Here is a 21,076-nt window from a genome sequence, read left to right as displayed (position 1 = left end):
TTTTGAAAATCGCGAAAATTTTCGCCAAAAACACAAAGGGGTTAGCCTTACTTTTTTTTTGGGCAAAAAACTTTTGGTCTCAGATTCGATTTAAACGACCCTTATCTGACCAATTGGACCCTCAGGAACTCAGAACTCGCAGCGAAAAGAGCGTAGGACCAACAGGAGAGAAATGGCGAGCGAAAAAGCACCTGCTGAAAAATGTCGAAAATTCAGATTCTGGTTTTTTGGCTGTAACTTCTGATGCGTTGATCGCAGCGTATTGGGACTGCGCCCAATCGATTTCTCTCGCAAAATTACATCCGATCAGTGCTACAATTAATTGATTCCAGCACTTTTGAAAATCGCGAAAATTTTCGCCAAAAACACAAAGGGGTTAGCCTTACTTTTTTTTTGGGCAAAAAACTTTTGGTCTCAGATTCGATTTAAACGACCCTTATCTGACCAATTGGACCCTCAGGAACTCAGAACTCGCAGCGAAAAGAGCGTAGGACCAACAGGAGAGAAATGGCGAGCGAAAAAGCACCTGCTGAAAAATGTCGAAAATTCAGGTTCTGGTTTTTTGGCTGTAACTTCTGATGCGTTGATCGCAGCGTATTGGGACTGCGCCCAATCGATTTCTCTCGCAAAATTACATCCGATCAGTGCTACAATTAATTGATTCCAGCACTTTTGAAAATCGCGAAAATTTTCGCCAAAAACACAAAGGGGTTAGCCTTACTTTTTTTTTGGCCAAAAAACTTTTGGTCTCAGATTCGATTTAAACGACCCTTATCTGACCAATTGGACCCTCAGGAACTCAGAACTCGCAGCGAAAAGAGCGTAGGACCAACAGGAGAGAAATGGCGAGCGAAAAAGCACCTGCTGAAAAATGTCGAAAATTCAGGTTCTGGTTTTTTGGCTGTAACTTCTGATGCGTTGATCGCAGCGTATTGGGACTGCGCCCAATCGATTTCTCTCGCAAAATTACATCCGATCAGTGCTACAATTAATTGATTCCAGCACTTTTGAAAATAGCGAAAATTTTCGCCAAAAACACAAAGGGGTTAGCCTTACTTTTTTTTTGGGCAAAAAACTTTTGGTCTCAGATTCGATTTAAACGACCCTTATCTGACCAATTGGACCCTCAGGAACTCAGAACTCGCAGCGAAAAGAGCGTAGGACCAACAGGAGAGAAATGGCGAGCGAAAAAGCACCTGCTGAAAAATGTCGAAAATTCAGGTTCTGGTTTTTTGGCTGTAACTTCTGATGCGTTGATCGCAGCGTATTGGGACTGCGCCCAATCGATTTCTCTCGCAAAATTACATCCGATCAGTGCTACAATTAATTGATTCCAGCACTTTTGAAAATCGCGAAAATTTTCGCCAAAAACACAAAGGGGTTAGCCTTACTTTTTTTTTGGGCAAAAAACTTTTGGTCTCAGATTCGATTTAAACGACCCTTATCTGACCAATTGGACCCTCAGGAACTCAGAACTCGCAGCGAAAAGAGCGTAGGACCAACAGGAGAGAAATGGCGAGCGAAAAAGCACCTGCTGAAAAATGTCGAAAATTCAGATTCTGGTTTTTTGGCTGTAACTTCTGATGCGTTGATCGCAGCGTATTGGGACTGCGCCCAATCGATTTCTCTCGCAAAATTACATCCGATCAGTGCTACAATTAATTGATTCCAGCACTTTTGAAAATCGCGAAAATTTTCGCCAAAAACACAAAGGGGTTAGCCTTACTTTTTTTTTGGGCAAAAAACTTTTGGTCTCAGATTCGATTTAAACGACCCTTATCTGACCAATTGGACCCTCAGGAACTCAGAACTCGCAGCGAAAAGAGCGTAGGACCAACAGGAGAGAAATGGCGAGCGAAAAAGCACCTGCTGAAAAATGTCGAAAATTCAGGTTCTGGTTTTTTGGCTGTAACTTCTGATGCGTTGATCGCAGCGTATTGGGACTGCGCCCAATCGATTTCTCTCGCAAAATTACATCCGATCAGTGCTACAATTAATTGATTCCAGCACTTTTGAAAATCGCGAAAATTTTCGCCAAAAACACAAAGGGGTTAGCCTTACTTTTTTTTTGGCCAAAAAACTTTTGGTCTCAGATTCGATTTAAACGACCCTTATCTGACCAATTGGACCCTCAGGAACTCAGAACTCGCAGCGAAAAGAGCGTAGGACCAACAGGAGAGAAATGGCGAGCGAAAAAGCACCTGCTGAAAAATGTCGAAAATTCAGGTTCTGGTTTTTTGGCTGTAACTTCTGATGCGTTGATCGCAGCGTATTGGGACTGCGCCCAATCGATTTCTCTCGCAAAATTACATCCGATCAGTGCTACAATTAATTGATTCCAGCACTTTTGAAAATCGCGAAAATTTTCGCCAAAAACACAAAGGGGTTAGCCTTACTTTTTTTTTGGGCAAAAAACTTTTGGTCTCAGATTCGATTTAAACGACCCTTATCTGACCAATTGGACCCTCAGGAACTCAGAACTCGCAGCGAAAAGAGCGTAGGACCAACAGGAGAGAAATGGCGAGCGAAAAAGCACCTGCTGAAAAATGTCGAAAATTCAGGTTCTGGTTTTTTGGCTGTAACTTCTGATGCGTTGATCGCAGCGTATTGGGACTGCGCCCAATCGACTCCTCTCGCAAAATTACGTAAAATTACGTCGGAATTTATTCCAGCACTCTTCAAAATCACCAAAATATTCGCCAAAAATGCAACGGGGTTAGCCCTACTTTTTTTGGGCCGAAACTGTTTCATCGCAGATCTGATTTTCACGACTCATTCCTGATTAATTATTGGCTCCACTACTTCAAGCAAATGTGCTCTCTTTCAGATTCTTTTCGTAGGCCTTGTCGCAGACTAATAGCATCCTGAGGATTTTGTCGGAGACGTTCATCTTTCCGCTGGACTAACTTATCATCACGTATAGATAAAATGACGGAATTTCTGATCATTTATTTATTTTAAACCAACGTACATAAAATAATAAGCAATTCGTATCACACATAAAATATCGTATTGTGCGTAGTATTCAAGCCGGAACTTACTTAGTTACCAACTACGACAATGCCTATTTTTACGTATCACTATCTCTGCTTCAGATAATGTGTATAGCACACTTCTTTTTTTGTTATAACAAACAGAAATCATCCGTTATTCATAAAATATTTAATGTCGTAAAGAAATAATATGACTTGTCATACTTCTACATTTCTTTTTGTCTCTACTTTCAGACTATGTGGCAACTTGTTAAATCACTCCTCACTGACACCTGACCACTTGTACTAGAATTAAGGCATATTGAATAAACAGCCGAAACTTGTTAGCTCTGAAGTCTTGATGTTTTTTCGCTACCTTTATCAAAATCTTGGGCAAATATCGTGTTTGGGCCGCAACTTTTGATCCGTCGTTCAAAAGGATTAGCGTTCTTTTATTGCGATTTTTGCACTGCGAAATTTCGTTACTTGGAATTAATTCCTACGATTATAATTGGACTAATTGCAATCTTGAAAATGCAAAGACATATAAAGAACAGCGCTAGACCAACAGTTGGAGAAATACAAAGATATTTCTCAGTTCTTCGGCTGAAACTCCTGACCCGTTGCTCGCAGCGTTCTCGGGCTGCGCGCAATCAATTTGTTACGCAAAATTACGTCAATACAATGCATCAAGGAATCGATCCCAGCCTTTCTCAAAATCGGTCAAATTTACAGGAAAAATCCAAAGGGGTTAGCCCCGTTGTTTTAAAATGGTATGGAGTATATAATAGTTTTATATTGCGCCGCGCTGGGCAGCACGATCCTTTATCCAGAGCATCAGGTCCGCGATCCAAAGTAGAACGCACACAATGTTATTCACTATCCACTGACCCCACTGACCTATAAGTATAGTATAGATTATTGTTGTGTACGCAAACGTAATGCATTCGTACATAGAGACTCAACAAGGAGCCGAATTCAAATATGTTAATCGACAAAACTAGTCAATCGTTCACTTTCGGTTTATTTTTTATACCATTAGCGTCGCTAGTGTTCCCCGTGTAACGATGTGTCATTGGTTACAGGGATGCTCAAGGTCGATTAATCGATGATCTTGCAATGTGATTCGTTGAAAGTCCCTGCAGTCTTCGATGCATAAGGAACACTAGCGCCATCTTTTTACAGGCAGCTATTTATTTAAATAGAGTTCGTGCTTCTTGTGTAGTCTCCATGCACTCGTATCTGAGGATAATTATTAAAAACAATGAGAACAAATCTTTGACATTCTGTGTCCGGAACAGTTACCTAGTCATTATTATTTAACGCGTTCATAAATTACATTAGTTCATACATTAATTATACTCTTCGCCAAACTATCTCACTCAAAGCCAATTTCAATTATACAGTCTTTTTGGCATCTGATTTAGGTTAGTTCTGAGCAGCAGTTGTCGCTGCTTTGCAGAAATTCATCATTGGATACTACCTGTAAACTTATGAGTAAACATCTATTACAGGGAGACGGTTATTACGAAATTGTCAACTATGAACATAGATATCAGAGGTGTAGATTACATGCTGTTTCAAGGAGCTGTTGACGCTGGATTGACGGGAGATGTTCAGAATGCTTTATCAATCAATGGAAAGCAGGCAGATTCAGCCTTCAACAAGGTATGAGAACGATGCGTTAAGACAAATGTTGTCTGATAGAAAATGAATCACAAAAAATAGATATCAAAATTTGCATGTGTTTACTATAACGACTTATCTTACTATAGTTTTGAACATTGTATATTTATTGTTCAAATCCGTTTTCAGAGTTTCATTAATCTAGTACTCACTTTTTTATTTATTTAAATAAGATATAACCTTACTCTATTCAAATTAATTCTTGATTTTACCACAGGCCATAGATGAACCACTGATATCATCCGCTTATGAAAAGGTGACGAGAATTGTGCCATCAGAACATCTTGAAAGCCGATTTAAAACTCTAGTGGCGCTAGAATCCATAGATGCAACTACATCGCTAGAGGAAAACAATGCCCAGAGCGTTGAGTTTGATGATAATATTGCCTTCGATGGCCTGTTAGCGATTACAGCAATGGAAGAAAACGAAGAATATATACAGAATGTTTCTAATACTCAAGATATATTGGATAAAGAAGAAAATGAATTTACATTGTTTGAAAAAGTACATGAGGGTCAGAATTTCCGTTATCATTCTAATCACTCCCTATCTTCTACTAGTTACGAAACCTTAGAAATGATTGAAGATGATGCAAACGACAGTTTAGACAGTTTGCAGCAAGAACTTGATAAAGGTTCTAGCAAGAATTGGCATAACACCGAAACCAGGAATATGAAGATCAATTTTGAATCAAAATGGAATGACTTTAGCAATAATCATCAACTGAAGACAGGTAATATTACCGACACCAACGAAAATCATCATCAAACAGACATCGAATCAAATTTAAATTTCGCGAATAAGAAATATGTAATATTACTTGATGCGTCGGATGATGAGCATGGAGATGATGATTCTATAGTCACTTTTCTGATGGAAAATCGTGATATGCTTGACACAAATAAATTCGAACAGGAGGATAAAACTTGGCAACCGATTGCATATTGTCAAAATTTTGACTCGGATGACCAATCAACTTTTGGGGAATGTCAGAAACAAAATTCGTCAGAAATCAATGATCAATTACCTGTTCATGTCAAGAATTCCACTAGTCAAAATTTAGCAATAGATGAATTGGGGTCAATGAGTACGACAGTATTGGACCACAATCAAAACTTCAATGAAACATATACCACGTCTATATCTACTTTGGATAAAGAGACTAAACAAATGGTAACTTCAAGCACTAAAGATTCTGAAAGTGTCAGTAGAAATAAAAAAAAAGAGCTACTTTCATTTAATAGAACGCCTGAGATCCTGAAATGGTTGAAAAATCCAAATGCCGAAAATATTCCCGATTCCAGAAATAATTGTGCCACAACGCATTTTTTTTATGAAAAAATGTCCCTACAAACCACTAACCTTTCTCAGCTCCATTCTTCCTGTGAAAATAAGGTTCAAAGTACCGATAGCAAAATGCAAATGGAAGTGGGCAGAGCGTCTTTGAACTTGAACACTTCATTTCCAGTCAAAAAGAATGTGATCGACTCTCTTAAAACAACAAAGAAGCAACGAGAGAGTTGCATGATAACAAGTAGAAGTAGATGTACCTCACATAAAAGTTTTCGTCGTTACACAAGAAGCACAACTATGCCCTTGTTGAAAGCAAAGAACTTTCCGATGTTATGTATGAGAAATGCTTCTGTACTTCGAAAACATAACGGTATGCGAACGATCAGAAAGTCATCGGCATTTCGAAATTTGAGAAGGCTAAATATTCAGAAAGTTTCCGTAGATTCTGTTAGGATGAGAGCTTTTGAAGATTCGAACTATACAAAGGTATCAAACAAGTCTAAGAGTATTGAAAGATCTTGTACAATAGGTTTGCCAATAGCAGATATGAAAGATGTGTTGGAAACAAATGTAAAGAACGATTTAGGAATATTAAAACCGCAAAGTTTGTTGGAAAAATCGAACAATAAAGATCCAACCTTTGAACTGCAGTTTGCGAATTCAATAGCTGGATGCACAGAAATAAAATTGGAGACTGTAATTGATTCAACTCAAAGTAGCGATGATTTCACAAGGGACTGTACAGCAGCACCTACTATTAAAATTAAAGTAGAATCTGATGATGAAGCTGAAGATTCTAACGTTGACATGCTTCATTTTATGTTGTTGAAAGAAATGTGGAGTAATAAAAATTCATATGATCAATCAGACACTAGCGAGACATATCTAGAACAAAATGAACTTTTCATTACCTTGTTGAAGGAATTTTTGAACAAAAAAAATTGCTTTATGTACATATCTCAGCTAACAGGTATTGGTAAATTTCTCAAGGAACGAAATATCAATATAGTCACAGCCAATACACAGAATAATATCGTAAGCCAAAAACAGGCATATCCTTCAAAAACTGATACAGATGCATTTTCAATAAAAACTGTATTCACCAAGTCCCTTGAATCTTTGAACTCTGATATAAAAAGCAATATTAACCATTCTCAATCTTTGCAAAAACAAACTACAGTATCCGATGTGCCTTATCTGGAAGATGAGAAATTTCTTGATTTTCATGATATGTCTCCAATGAGGAAAAATGTGTCACCACTACCAACACCTACTTTCAATGATGACTTGAAAATCGAGCAACCAAATTGTGAATGCAGTATACAAAATGAGGTGCACATAAAAACGGAATCTTGTGATGCTAACTACTGTGAACAATATGATACTGCTCGCAAGGTTACGCTACCAATGTATGAAACTTATGGTGCGAACGAAACCAACGGTTTGAAGTCGGAAATGGACAATTTTGAAAGTGAAATGAACAATTTTGAAGATGAAATGGACATTGATGAAACTAAGGAAATAATAATCCCTGAAGGGTTAGGAAGTATGAACTTATCTTTGAATTGCAAGTGCAGTGAAAATTTTGTATACGGAACACATATCGGTACTGCCTGCGATGCAGTTGAAAAATGTTCTTGTAAATGTGATAAAGCACATGCTTCTGATGGTAAGCACTTGGATAACAGTACTGAAGCAGCCAAGAGTCAATATTCCTCCTATACATACAGCGTTAAAAAGAACCAAAGATTAGAATGCCCCAGAAATCTAATTTCACAGCCTGTTGTGAAACTAGAAATAATGGACCCAGAAATCTGCAGAACCCGTCCAACTGTGATATCAAAAGCAAGAAAAAAAAAGTCTGGACATCAGGATTCTTGTCGAACTCTTTCGAACAAAAAGAGAAGAGCAACACGGGCTCTTCAAAGTTCTGCTAAAAGAAAAATAGAATCTCAAGAATGTATAAGTGCAAGAACTAGAAGCAGATGTACCAGAAGTTCAAAAAATTCACAAGTTCAAATTCAACATTCTTCCGATTCTTTGGCACGTCCGAAAAAGAAGCGACCCAAAAATTCAACCACGACTGAATCAAAATGCACAAAACGCAAGGCTCGACGTCCTAGAAGAGTTTCTGCATTGACTCGAACAATTTCTGGTACTGAACAGGGTGACAAGAATTCAGATACGGAAATAATAGAATGCACTTCAGAATGTTCAGTGAATCAATCCCCTCGGAAAAACATTATAAGTACAAAACGAAAACTCAGACCACGACGTCAAAATCCAATGAAGGACAAAGCACATGAACCGATGATACGCAAAACAAAATCTAAAAATTCTACGGGATCAAAAACATTGCCAAATTTAAAACGTCGTATTGCAGATCAGATACCTGAGGTTTGCAAGGCCAAAAAGGACAATATTGCTAGAAACAATCATACTAAAGATACGTCTAAAAGCTTAGTCAAGACGAAAGGCGAAAAAAATATACCGAGAATCTTGAAACGAAACGGAAAGCTTTCAAATTGTAAAAAACAACCGGAAACTGATCAACAAAATATAGAAGGTGGGAAAACTGTCCAATTAACATACCAAGTTCTGCGAACTACATTGCAAAACACACATCGTGTTGGAAACAACAAAGCTGTATTAACAGAAAAAGATTCTACGGTATTGTCTACCGATGGATACGCATCTGATACGTTGGATAATATACAAGCCGAAAAAGAGATATCTGAGCCTGTGGAAACAAGAGAAACAGCGGAAACTATTCGATCACCAACTATAAATTTATGCAATGTAAGTAAACTTCTACCATTTACCACAGGCCTTTGATTTGTGAATAATTTCATTGCTGAACATGTATTTTGATATCGTGGATGCATAAATTAATACCTTTTTATACCTTTCTCACATAGGATCTCTACACGCGATACTTTACAAATTTCATCACTGCAAATGGTTACAAAGTGAAATTTTGCTATGTTAATAGAAGACTTGCAGTATTGAAAGCTACTATAGCAAACGCAGACGAAGCAGACAGTTTTGTAAAAGCATTTTCACAGTTTGACTGTGCAAATTATAAGGTGTGGAGAGACACCAAACAGGGAAGGTAAATTTTTGACAGGTTTTGTTCACATATTGAAAATAAACTACCAAGTACGTTCTTGTTCCAACACTAACAAAAACCGAATAATTCTATTATAGGTATATTTTACATCGTACATGGCTTTGTGGGATTAACGGATCTCAAGATCCACTTGTGAATTACAAAAATTTATCATGTCAAGCACGGATACACATTTCTGTCGAGGAGCCCACCACTAATGATTTTAATGCTCATGTCTTGATTTATAAAGAACACACTCATTATTCCGCAAATAAAGAACAGTTATTACGTATTATTCCTCTGTAAAATTAATTAAATTAAAAGTGTAATTATATCAACTTCTCAGAACTGAAGTGTATATTTTTTTACGTGTTTATAATAAATCCTATAGCTTAAGATAGCAAGGTAAAGTCGGGGTTTACAAATTTGTTTATTGGTAAATTGAAAAATTTCCGAATTTGAGTAGCCCTAAAGTTTTCGCACGATTGGTCAAAGTCATCAACGACGCGAAATAAATTCATTAAAAAAATATCTACCCATGGGAAACGTTTATTCGCGACTCATTTTTTTTTTTTTTGTTGATAATATTATTTTCCACGTTATTTTTAAATACTCACTATAAGTTCGAAATATTATCACAAAAGAATTTATCACTTCGGCGTTTAAATAGATATTAAGAAAAGATAATTTGTTAAACATTGTACAATACCGAGGGTATCAGAAAGGCTAAAGTTTGTGTTTTTAATATTCATTGGTTTAAAACCGCAGTTTGTTTTGTATCAATTATTTATTTTTCCATACAAATTATAAACATGTTTTTTTCAAATACTGTACATATACTGAGTTCTATTATAATTTTAAACCTCTAATTTAATGATATATTTCATTTATTTTCATTTACTTGTTAAGTCAACTACTTTGATCCTCATTTCGTTTCATTTATGATAATATAATATACAGGTAGATTTTCTTCATCTCCATTTTTCAATTTTTGTTCTTATCTGTTTCATTATGATCAAGCTCAATTCATTGATATGGCAGTTCCAGATATGGACATATTAAAACTTTACTTCAGGTGTGTTATAATGATTTTTCCACTGCAGAACAGTACGCTTTTCCGTAAAAATTACAGATAAACATAGAGAAAAAACGAGTAGTTCGATTCTACAGATCAAAAAACTAAGTCACATAATCGTTGAATCGTGAATTTTTGATGGAGTCCGTGTAAATATATACAAGTTACTTCACAAATCTGAACATGCTATAAGATGTGTTAATGTATACAGTGTGAACTGATTTTCAATTATTGTTACTCTGCCATATTTTGTATCTTTGCTGGTTACTGATTTTCGATATCATCAATATAGAGTGAGAGAGTACTATTTTCTATCTTCACAGAAGACATAGATAAATATATATTTTCATAATCTTTTCTTATAAATGTAATTCGCTTACTTTAAAATCATTAATGTTAATAATATTAGTGCCGGTACTTCTTTTTTTTTATGCTCAATTCAAATTTTTGTTCCGCACAAAAAACACACATAATTAAAAAAAATTTATTTGAACATCACTCGTTAATATTGCGTGGTATGAATAAAAAATTTCATATATGTAAAATCGTTTTAGCCTTAGAATAAAAATCTAAAATTTGCTACACCATATTTCATCTGATAGCGACAAAAACTTTTTTGCTTTACAATTAATTACTATAAAAATAACAATAACTAAGAAGTACTGAAGCTGCCAATTTGCAAGTACAAATAAACATAAAAATACATAATTTTCTTTTTCTTCAATTAAAATTCCTTCCTCATTGATCAGCTATATAGCGAATTTGTTTTTCACCAAGAAAACACGAAAGAAAAAATAAAAAAAAATAACACCAAAGAAAAACATATTTCTGACTAAAAGAGAGATCAAAATACATTGCCACTTGTTTCGTTATAATAATTAAAGTAACGATACGGTAATTAATAGTAATGTATTCTTAAAATAAATCTGTGTTTTTATCGGTTGTGTGTAAATTTGTTGCTGATAGGCAAGTTCTATGTGAGGATAAACAACAAACCGAAATATACTGTGTTTAAGTAGAACAAGTAAAAAAATTTTTAATACATCTTTTTTCACCGAAATACTTTGACATCCGAAAGTGTGGATTACTGGCTTCGTATAAAATCGTGTTAACAATAAATGTTGTGCAGTATTTCCATTAAAAATTACCAGGGTTTACGCGATAAATACTTAAATACTACAGTACTGTTACAAGATATGGTACAAAGCATTCTTTGTAATTGATCTGATGTTTGGAAGTACTTTTCGTCAACAATTACGCAGCAAAGATTAAGTACAAAACAATTCAATGGACAAACGCGGCATATATTTTTAATATTTTACTTTGTCTTAGGTTTTGAAAAATGCATTGGAATAACGGTGACCTAAATAAACCCTGGACTTGAAAAAATCTGAAACTTGCCGAATCAAAATCATGTTAAGAACTGGAAAACAGGTGGGTGTGTATTAAGAAAATATTGCTTTGTAAATGTAGTATAAAGTTAAAAACGAAAACAGTACGCTAAAGTAAGAAAGTAACCGTGTTTAAACTACAGAAAAAAAGGAGCTTAGAAATATCATGTAGACTGATTATAACAAGTACGAACACATTTCTATTCTACGTGTTGCTGCCAAAAAGAAAAGGGTAGCATTGCACAGGTATTGTTGAAAAAGACTGTGTGCACTTTCAAAAATCAATAAATCTTCACTAAAAAAAAAAAAAGCAAAATAAGCATCTCTCTAGATGCTCAAAAAATAAAGGAGCTCCAAAAAAGCTCTCAGTATAAGTTGTATTAGTTTAAAAACAATCTGTATAGAGTGTAATAAAAATGTGCAAAAGTACTTTATTTCTCTTTCTTTTCCTTCCGCTATTAAAAAGAATTATAAAAATCAGAAGTTTTATAAATTTGTAATGGCATCCCTTTAGCTTTCGTTCCCATTAAAACTTAAAATCACTTTGATAGCTTTATACATGACCATTTACAACAATGCAAATCGCAAACATCGTCATAATATTTCATTCAGCAACATACACTATTATTCGTAATAATATAATATGTTATTTGCGTGTGGATGTCTTGTCTGATCTCCTATTAGCTAGTTCAATAATAAAACTATAATACTAAGTAAAGTTGGTACTGCGCCACTCCGATATCTAAGTTTTTTGTTTGCTCCAAATTCCAGTACGACATGTTCTCTATACCATCATCATTTATTGTCATATACATATATTTCTTTTCCATTTTTTCACTTGCTGTTAAGAATTTGATCAACGAAATACCAGATACACATGTTATAGGTCTTTCTGAGAAATTGGATTCACTATGTTTTTGAAGTTGTTCATGTTTCGTAAAAATGTTAGTAACCTTTCGCTCTATGATTTTCTTTCTTTTTGTCACTAGTTTATTAGCGATAATGATTATTGCACGTTACTATTAGCCTGTTACTCTTTGGACCTTTCATTGCAAGCGAATAATGAACAGTGTTGTATAATGGCTGTTACTTCATGCTATTTCAAACTTACCATGTCGAAATTTGCACATATACATAACATTTTTTTAGAAAAATAAAGTTAAAACATCATGGTTTACTGCAAACTGGAAATTTGAACTAACCACGAGCTCGGGCTGGCTAGTACGCTTCTATGTCTCTGGGTGCATTTGTGTTCTATTATGGAGTTTCTAAGCTTCGAGGATGTTTTCAAACTGTATGCGAAATAACCAAGCCGATTAAGAACGCGACATAACATGTCGAGAAAAAATATATAATTTCGTTGAAAAACTTTTTAGAGTAAATATTTTCAATAACATCAAGTGTCGTTGAAATATTCTCTATCAAATTACTAAAGTATGACCATTGAGTTTGAAAGATGTGATTTACAATAAGGGATATCAAATTAAACATCCGAACATATTGCACAAGAATTACTAAGCTTGGAAATATCACTGAATTTAGTGCAATATACAGGAACCAACGAATTGTAAAGCGCGTTGCTTGACCAACAGAAAGAAGAGAAAAATGGAACATTGAATAGAGCATGAAACGTAATTTCAACTCATCAAATCCTTCGACGTTGTCGAACAGTTGCCCGCGTATTTGTGGCGGGTAAAAATCGAACATAATTTCAGAAAACAACAACACCGCTTTAAAAGTTTGTGTATACGCTTGGCCAGGTAAACTCTTCGTAACTCGTTGACCAAAACATCCTCTTTTAGAGACCCCTTAAATTGAATGTGTGTTATTATATGTATGTTTGTGTGGATGAGTAGTGGGTGTAGGCACTGATGGGGGTGGATGGCTGCGTGACGAGCAGATAAAAAAACAGACTAATCCTGGACAAGTCTGTATATGTGATGCTGCGCGCCATGCTCGGACGTTGACACTTCAAATACATACGCTGTACAAAGTAACGTCTCCTGTGTGTCTCTATTCGTTACAACCTGGAATTGAAATAACAAGCATACACATCAGTTGCGAGTCCATTGCACGGCGAATAAAATTTGATGAAACAGGAGTGAAAACCCTATCTGCTTGGGATGCCGATTCGCAGGGTTGGTATTTCAAACTTCTAAATGACTCGATGCATTGGAGACCGTGATAGTTTCTATTTTTCATTATGTATTCTTGATTCCTCTATCTTTACACACTTTTTTTTCAACTGTGTAATGGACTGCAGTAATTGCACAAATGATGATATTTACCTGAAGTATAGTGAAGTTTTCAAGCACACTGTTCATCATGTATTTTTCAGGTAGGTGTTTAAGCTTATGGATGAAATTGATCATGTACTCGCACATGGGGGAGCGATGAATGCGGTACACAAACCTTCCATTCTCAAACCTAGCATATTCCGTCTCCACCTTTTCTACTACTTGTTTACCAAAGGAACAAACCTTCGTGGAACATGTTATCGTCATGTTTTCGTTACTTTCATACCTGGAATAAAAAAAAATAAATAAATAAGATGGCAAATATTTTCTCGACAACTTGAGAATTTAATGAATTCAATGTCTGACAATGAATGGAGTTTCTTACTGGCTCGTGACACCGTAGAAAGCCCTCGCTTCGTCTTGAATATTGGTGTTGAGGTCTGCCCAGAATTTAACAAGGAAAAAGGCCGCCTGAGGTCCCTTGTCATACAACTCTTTGAGGCCTCCCTTTTTCTCCGGAAACTTGTCGTATATTTGTCGGACGTCTACCGCTTCCAGCAGCGGATCGGCATAGGTGGCGGAGCCCCCTATGTGGACGAATAGGTGTTTGTGATACTGCAATAATATTAATAAATAAATTAACGAAATGACAGACTCAATGTTATACTAAAGGTTTTATAATTTTTTTTTTTTGTTTTTTTTTTGTTTGTGTACGCATAGCAAGAACTCACGGTGTCTGGTTCTCTCTGCTGCTCCATGAAGGCCGAAAATTCTACAAGCCTAAGTTTGTGCGTGGCGATGGCTCTGCCCTCCCAGGGCGGTGGGGGTGGTGCCTGAACCATGTCCCCACTGGAAACCGCAGTTGCCGGTTTTCCGGTATAAGCCGGTTGCGGGAAGGGTTTGACATCCTGGGATGTTCCTGGTTGCAAACCAGGCTGCCAGAATTGCTGCAACGGTTAAACAACGACGGGTTAAAATTACATCAATATATACATATACATATATTACATCCGTGATATACACATTATAATAAATTTGTAGTAATAATTAGATACACATACGACGATTTTTCAACTTCAATTTAATTAAATAATATATGTTATATATTAGATATAAAGCAAAACATGTCTTTCCGTTTAAAACCTGTATATCTCGACGATAAGAGAACTTCTAAGTTAAATGGAAAAGAACAAAGTGGAAAATAAAAATTTAAGTAAGCAAAAAATGGGCGAATCGTATTGTTAACCAGGACAGTTGTGGATGCAATTAAGTTGAGAAACAGTTTGAGATATCAGTTCGATTTAGAAACGTAGTTAAACGAACACAAGTAGGTATATAGACGTGAAATAATAACGATTAAAAAAGAAACGAAAATAATATCACGTAAGCCACATTGACGATGTTTGATAACGGACACAGTTCAACAATACACAACAAGGGCGCCCCCAAGGGAGCGTATGGTTATGATATTCGTATATAAACGGAATTAGTTCGGCTGAAAATGAGCTGGTATAACTAGGCGAATTTTACGGCGAAATGGTCGATAAACATATGGCCGATTATCGCAGCACACCGTTAATTGGGTTAATTGATGTTTCGTGATACGGTACGTGAATGTCTCCGCAATGAAATGTCAAAATTCAAGATCTTAACCACATCTGCATGGCTCAAACATTGAATTACGTATGTACATAAAAACGGTAAAAAATTATTGATACATCATGTGTGTATGTGTGTGTGTGCGTGTGTAATTACTAAATCCGCACCATGTAATATCTCAACGATCCATAAGTTATAATTCAGTGAAATGGAAATAAAATCAATTTTATGTATGGTATGATGAATGTAACGAAAAACGTATTTAGGATGAAAAAAAAAAAAAGAAGAGCAAATTCTAGTAAGTATATTACAATCTCACGGCAAAATGGAAGTTGTAACGTTGTATAAAGTTGTTATTATTATTATTATTATAATCATCCTAAGAAGACGAGGTACGATGTGAAATATAATTTTGTAGCACATGTTTATAAGCAAAGATTGTAAAATTAGAAAAAAAATTATTACAGCGCAAAATTAATCGAATAATTAGATGTTGGGAATTTTTTTTTTTTGTATTTGTTATCGAATCCGTGTAAAGTATGCCTCGTCGTCTTAGAAATGCGTGCCAGCGTGTGTGTGCGTGTGAATAGTAAAACAGCGAGCGTTAAGCCGCGGCGTCTCTTTGGCAGTGGCATAATCATCTCATCATCATCATCATCATAATCATAATCATCACCCAGGGTTTTTCCTCGTGGGACTTACCGCTCCGGGATAGGAGACGGGGGTGGAAGTGTGGAGGGCTAAGGGCCCCACAAGGGCGGGGGGCATCTTGTTGTGTATCGCTGATCCAGCCGACACTATCTGCGCACTGGACATGCTCGACATTGTCTGCAATGCCTTCTCCTTCGCAGCATGATCCTATCAAATTGTCAAATACGGTATTATCGACCAAAAATCCGTGGCATCGACTCCTCGTAAAACCTGCATTATTTTTTACCTACGCAAGCATCGAAATGCTTGTTTTCGATCGAAAAATTAATAATTGCACAATCGACCAAGCGAATTACAAGAATTATATTCAAACAGTTTTCCTCTATAATTAATCGTAAGGTTCGCGTTTCGGGTTGCTGGACTTTCATCATTTCTACGATGTTGTCTAAAACTATCGGTTAACTTGGGCGAATGAGAAGCTTCGAATTTCCACGGCTTGCGAAAAATTCAACGGTGAAATCACGCCGATGATAAAGGGTAGGATACTCGAAGGATTCAGCTTTATTTCATCGTTCCGCAGTTACGGGGATCCGAAGAGTTTTCAATTACGGTTATACTTCCAACAAAAACGTCACGTTCTTCCTCATTCCCTCCCGCTGGATTCCGGCGTCAATATTCGTGGCAACGTGACGATTCGTACAATATAATATATACACCGAGAAAAGAGTTTATTTACCGTTAACAAACGTATATTTGGATATGGTGAAACAAATTTTTAGTTAGTATTATTAAATTTTACTTCAGCCAAGCATTATTCGTCAACTGTTAACGAATTTCCAACGAACATTATTTGACTCAACTAAAATTTCATAATAATAACAAAACATTTGTTTCGCCATATCCAAATATACGTTTTTTAACGGTAAATAAACACTTTTCTCAGTGTAAGAGATACGGCGAGAAAACGACGGTTAAAAGAATAAATTGGAACCACTGTTGAAAATACAATTGACTGAGGATATAAGCGAGCAGCGTGCTACTAAAATAAAAAAATAAAAATTAATAATAATAACAACAACAACAACAAACGTCACTTGAATATTTTTCGTTCTATTTTTCTCACTACTTGCATAAACTCGATATTCCCGTACATAACGGAGTACAGATGAGCAGCGACCAATTAAATCGGGAGGGAATTGAACGTTTTCCAAATCCGAAACCTCACTATTCATCGAGTATTAATTAACTTTTGAAAACGCGGAATATTGATCGGTGTGCATACACCGTGAACAATGGGGATCCTGTGGTAACGGTGATAGTGATACGAAAAAAAAAAAAAAAAATGAGAGTGAATAATATATTTTCATAAGCCAATAACGAAGGTTTTTTTCCTGCGGATATATATATCCAATGATTGTGGTTTTATAACTTACAATTGTTTGATAAAATTTCGATTCCTTTGAAATGACAAATAATATAAAACGGTTGCAGTAAATGAATATTATGTACTAATATGGTTACAATTGAGAAAATGAAAAATAGGTAGTCCATAATCGACTCGTCGATTCACGATGCAGCTACGTTTATAATTGCGCACGGTTGATTTTATTTGCAAAATGATTTACTAGAGTAGCGGGTACGCTGCCGGCAGCACGGCCTGATATGTTCGCAATTAAATCTGGTTCGGTTCGAACGCGGTAAAATTGTGAGCAATAATATCCCTTGTGCAGCTTGCAACGCGCCGGCCGAGCCGTCGGCAGTGCAATATCACCGATTTAACCCACAAAATACACGGCAGACGATAGTTCCGTGGTTGTAGATATACGGACGTGTGTACAATACGAGCCCCGTAGACGTTCTATACATTTCCCTAAAGCCGTTTTTCCCTCGATGGAACAACAACCGCGTAACGATCGAATATTCAGGCATTTCGCAACGCGGAATTGCACGCGCATCTGTTTGTACGTACGGACAAATGTGTGTGCGGGCACGAATTTACGCGACCAATAAACAGTGATAAACTCTGGCGGTATATAACCGAATGCGTCGAATAAAAGAGCTTTTTTGATTTATCAACCGTGCGCTGAATTATTCGCAAAATGTTTTAATAACTCAAATCTGTTGATTAAACATCGCTAGTTAATTTTTTACGCGCGAGGATTATCCAAAGATTTGTTACATGCTAAACTAGATACGTGCCGGAGCGTCGATAGAAACGGCGGATTGATCAACAATGAAAAAAAAAAAGAAAGTGTTGAAAAAATTATTACTCGTATTCGTTCGAGAAATAACCAAGTTTCTTAATGTTGTACGTTTTTATTTTTTATTTTTTCGTTGTAATTTATTACGAATATACGTGACATTGAAAATTATGATAACGTTCCGTCAGTTTTACGTATAACAATTACCTGTACTATGGCAACTTGACGTAATGCGAGACGAAATATCGCAATTCTTGAAGTACAGAAAAAGTATAGAAGGGAAGGTGAAAGACAGAGAGGGCGAGAGGGCGAGAGGGCGAGACAGAGAGAGACAGAGGAAAACTTACCACTTTGAGCTTTGCCTGAATTTCCCGTAGTTTTCGCCTGGCGAGTACCTGGATGTGTGACGAGACCTGTTTCCTCGTTCTCGTCTTTCCCGTTCGCAGTTTTATGTACCGAGCTATTAACTCGTTGCGACCTGCAACAGAATTATCAAAACAAATTGTTCCTGAGACTTAGCAAATCCTTGATAAGAAGAAGAAGAAAAAGAAGAAGAAGAAGAAGAAAAAGAAGAAGAAAAAATGAAAGGTATTTTTTGTTTGTCCCAATAAACCGTACAACGTATAACTGCGTAGTTTGAGGTCTGACGGATTTGATTCCATGATCAAAAGCCCGGATCAGAGGCCCCCCCGAATCTCAACGCACTCTCGAGATTGGGGTACTAGGAGCTCAACTCGATGGGTATTATTGGTTCCATTTGCTAGTTAGCTCAATTTGGTTCTCCGGTCAAGATACCCCGCAATCACGAATTCAACTCTCTCCGAGTTCGGGTCTGGAGAGCAGAGGGAACGAGAAAGAGAGAGAGAGGAGAGAGGAGAGAGGAGCGGGGCCCGGTTCCCTCTTTATGGCCACTTGAACCTCTGCGGCTAACGTCTTCGATAGTCTATAATTAAGCGGGCGTGTGATGTTGGTAAGTGCTGCAGAACCGGGTGAAGCCGGGGCGAAAGCGCAGCCTCGACTTAACAAACGAACAAACTGTGAGCCAACGAACGAAACGGGGTCCTCTGGACGAATCTATATTTACGTTTGTGCGTTATAACTACACGCCTGCGAGAAGAAGCAGGAGTAGCAGAGGAGAGATGCCGAGGAGAAAATAATGCGAGAATACCTGCACGCACCCCGCAGCCTCGAGAGTTCGAAACAGCGTTTTCATTTATCCGGAGGAGAATATAGAAATTATGAAGGGGATACGGATATTCCGGTCTGCCAACGTAGTTCGCTTCTTGTCACTTTCACCCATGCTCATTGCGTGCGGTATAATGTTTGGGTATAGCATGCGCAATAAAAACAACGAATGACGTGAGCGTTGGGAAATAGCAAACAATTTTTTCACTAGAGTGAAAAAACTGTTTTTACCCACTGTACGAGTATTTGCTTCGGGAAATGGCGTATTTTGTTAATGTTCGGCAGGCGGCCGAAATCGCGTAATTCTACATCTTTACTGTGAAAAATTCCGAGTTGGTAAGATATCCGCACTGATTAGGAATCGTGACTTTTGCCCACTCGTTGCACGATGTACTATTTTTGTTCGACGATAATTACTGTAACCCGAATCCAAACGAATCTAGCTTTTCCCCTCGGTGCTTTCATAGGAAACAAAGCAACACAGAACTATCAAATTGATGCGAAACAGATGCTCCGGCTTGAGAACCTCAAACAAACACTTTTCCATCCGTCTGAAACCGACTGGCTGGCTAGACAGCGTTCATTTTTCACATCTATTTTTCGAATCGTGAACCGACACACCTCGCTTGCCGTTCAACGGTAATTGATTCCCGTTTCATCCGATACTCGGTTATAACAGGTCAATGAATCGCACCGTGCATATCAGGCGTATAACAAAGACACCGCTCGACTGCTGGTGAAAAAAGAGGGAAAAAATTTAAATTAAAATATAAATCCACACCCATCTGCGGTCGAACCAGTTCCTCCAGTTCCTCCAGATAACCAGTGACCGGAAATATATCGCAGGATTCGTCGGATGTGGTTTTAAAGTACCCAGAATATTATTTTTTCTACCGATATTACAGAGCAGGAAAAGATTTTTTTTTAAACGCGTGAATGTAATCGGGTATGTACAATATAACCTTATCCACAGGGTGTAAGGTTTACAATTTATTTGATACCCTTACAGACCGTATTACGTACACGTGTATTTATAAGCAACCCCACTGCGTCACCGTCAGCTTGGGATGATAAGGTTTTAGCACGGCACAGTTTACAGTCGATAAAGATAAATTGAGTTTATTGCCTGTCCGGAACAGGTATATGATGCAGATTTAATCTCTGCGGTACATGGCAATGATTGTACGAATGAAATTTACTGGGCAAGGATTTCTGTCGCACTTGTCTACGATCATTCCGCTCTGCTGGTTTATTCGGATATTTTTCAATCTCCGACTCGACGTATACAGATATACGTATTATATATATTTGTTTATTTATTTATATCCTGAACCAGTTTATAAACTATGGGCGAAATGACGTTTGCACTTCCGATCGACGAATTATATATTATGTAATTATTGAAGGCTTAGTTCTATTCTTGAAAAAAAATCTGACATGATCATAATCGTCATCATCATCGTATATATATAATGCATCATGCAACTATGCTGCAGGAAGCGATACGAGAAGGAGAAATCGAACCGAGCGAACCGCGAACAGAGCCATTTCTATACAAGTACATACCAGCTTATCGTGGCGCAGATTTACCAGCGATCAAATCTTTATCGAGGTACCTACATACCTATATTACACATCCATATGTGCACAAGTCAGTGAAATAGGAACGGCGATAG

At 36.9% G+C, this 21,076-nt stretch overlaps 2 protein-coding genes across 10 annotated transcripts in view; one reads left to right on the top strand and one right to left on the bottom strand.

The window, feature by feature from the left end:
• The first annotated feature begins 4,205 nt into the window (after positions 1–4,205).
• On the top strand, positions 4,206–11,793 carry LOC124294962. The gene is made up of 5 exons (XM_046742732.1): positions 4,206–4,399; positions 4,487–4,640; positions 4,876–8,751; positions 8,871–9,064; positions 9,160–11,793. Exons 2-5 carry the CDS (start codon positions 4,515–4,517, stop codon positions 9,365–9,367), a joined length of 4,404 nt encoding a protein of 1,467 aa, XP_046598688.1. The 5' UTR covers positions 4,206–4,399; positions 4,487–4,514; the 3' UTR covers positions 9,368–11,793.
• The window catches only part of LOC107220658 (protein scalloped), a 104,124-nt gene continuing 93,238 nt past the window's right edge, over positions 10,191–21,076 (bottom strand). For 8 of the 9 annotated variants that reach the window (XM_046742736.1, XM_046742739.1, XM_046742737.1 and 5 more), the window contains 6 exons: positions 18,563–18,693; positions 16,066–16,221; positions 14,496–14,711; positions 14,150–14,379; positions 13,816–14,050; positions 10,191–13,554 (listed from right to left, as the gene is read on the bottom strand). In XM_046742736.1, the coding sequence (XP_046598692.1) occupies positions 13,441–13,554; positions 13,816–14,050; positions 14,150–14,379; positions 14,496–14,711; positions 16,066–16,221; positions 18,563–18,693 (1,082 nt within the window). In that variant the 3' untranslated portion in view covers positions 10,191–13,440. The remainder of the gene's footprint in view (positions 13,555–13,815; positions 14,051–14,149; positions 14,380–14,495; positions 14,712–16,065; positions 16,222–18,562; positions 18,694–21,076) is intronic. The other variant, XM_046742742.1, reaches the window with a different exon arrangement.

The sequence above is a fragment of the Neodiprion lecontei genome, chromosome 6 (genome assembly GCF_021901455.1).
Source record: "Neodiprion lecontei isolate iyNeoLeco1 chromosome 6, iyNeoLeco1.1, whole genome shotgun sequence".
Lineage (NCBI taxonomy): Eukaryota > Metazoa > Arthropoda > Insecta > Hymenoptera > Diprionidae > Neodiprion > Neodiprion lecontei.
Note: the sequence above shows the minus strand (reverse complement) of the source record. Positions and strands in the feature narration are given on the sequence as shown.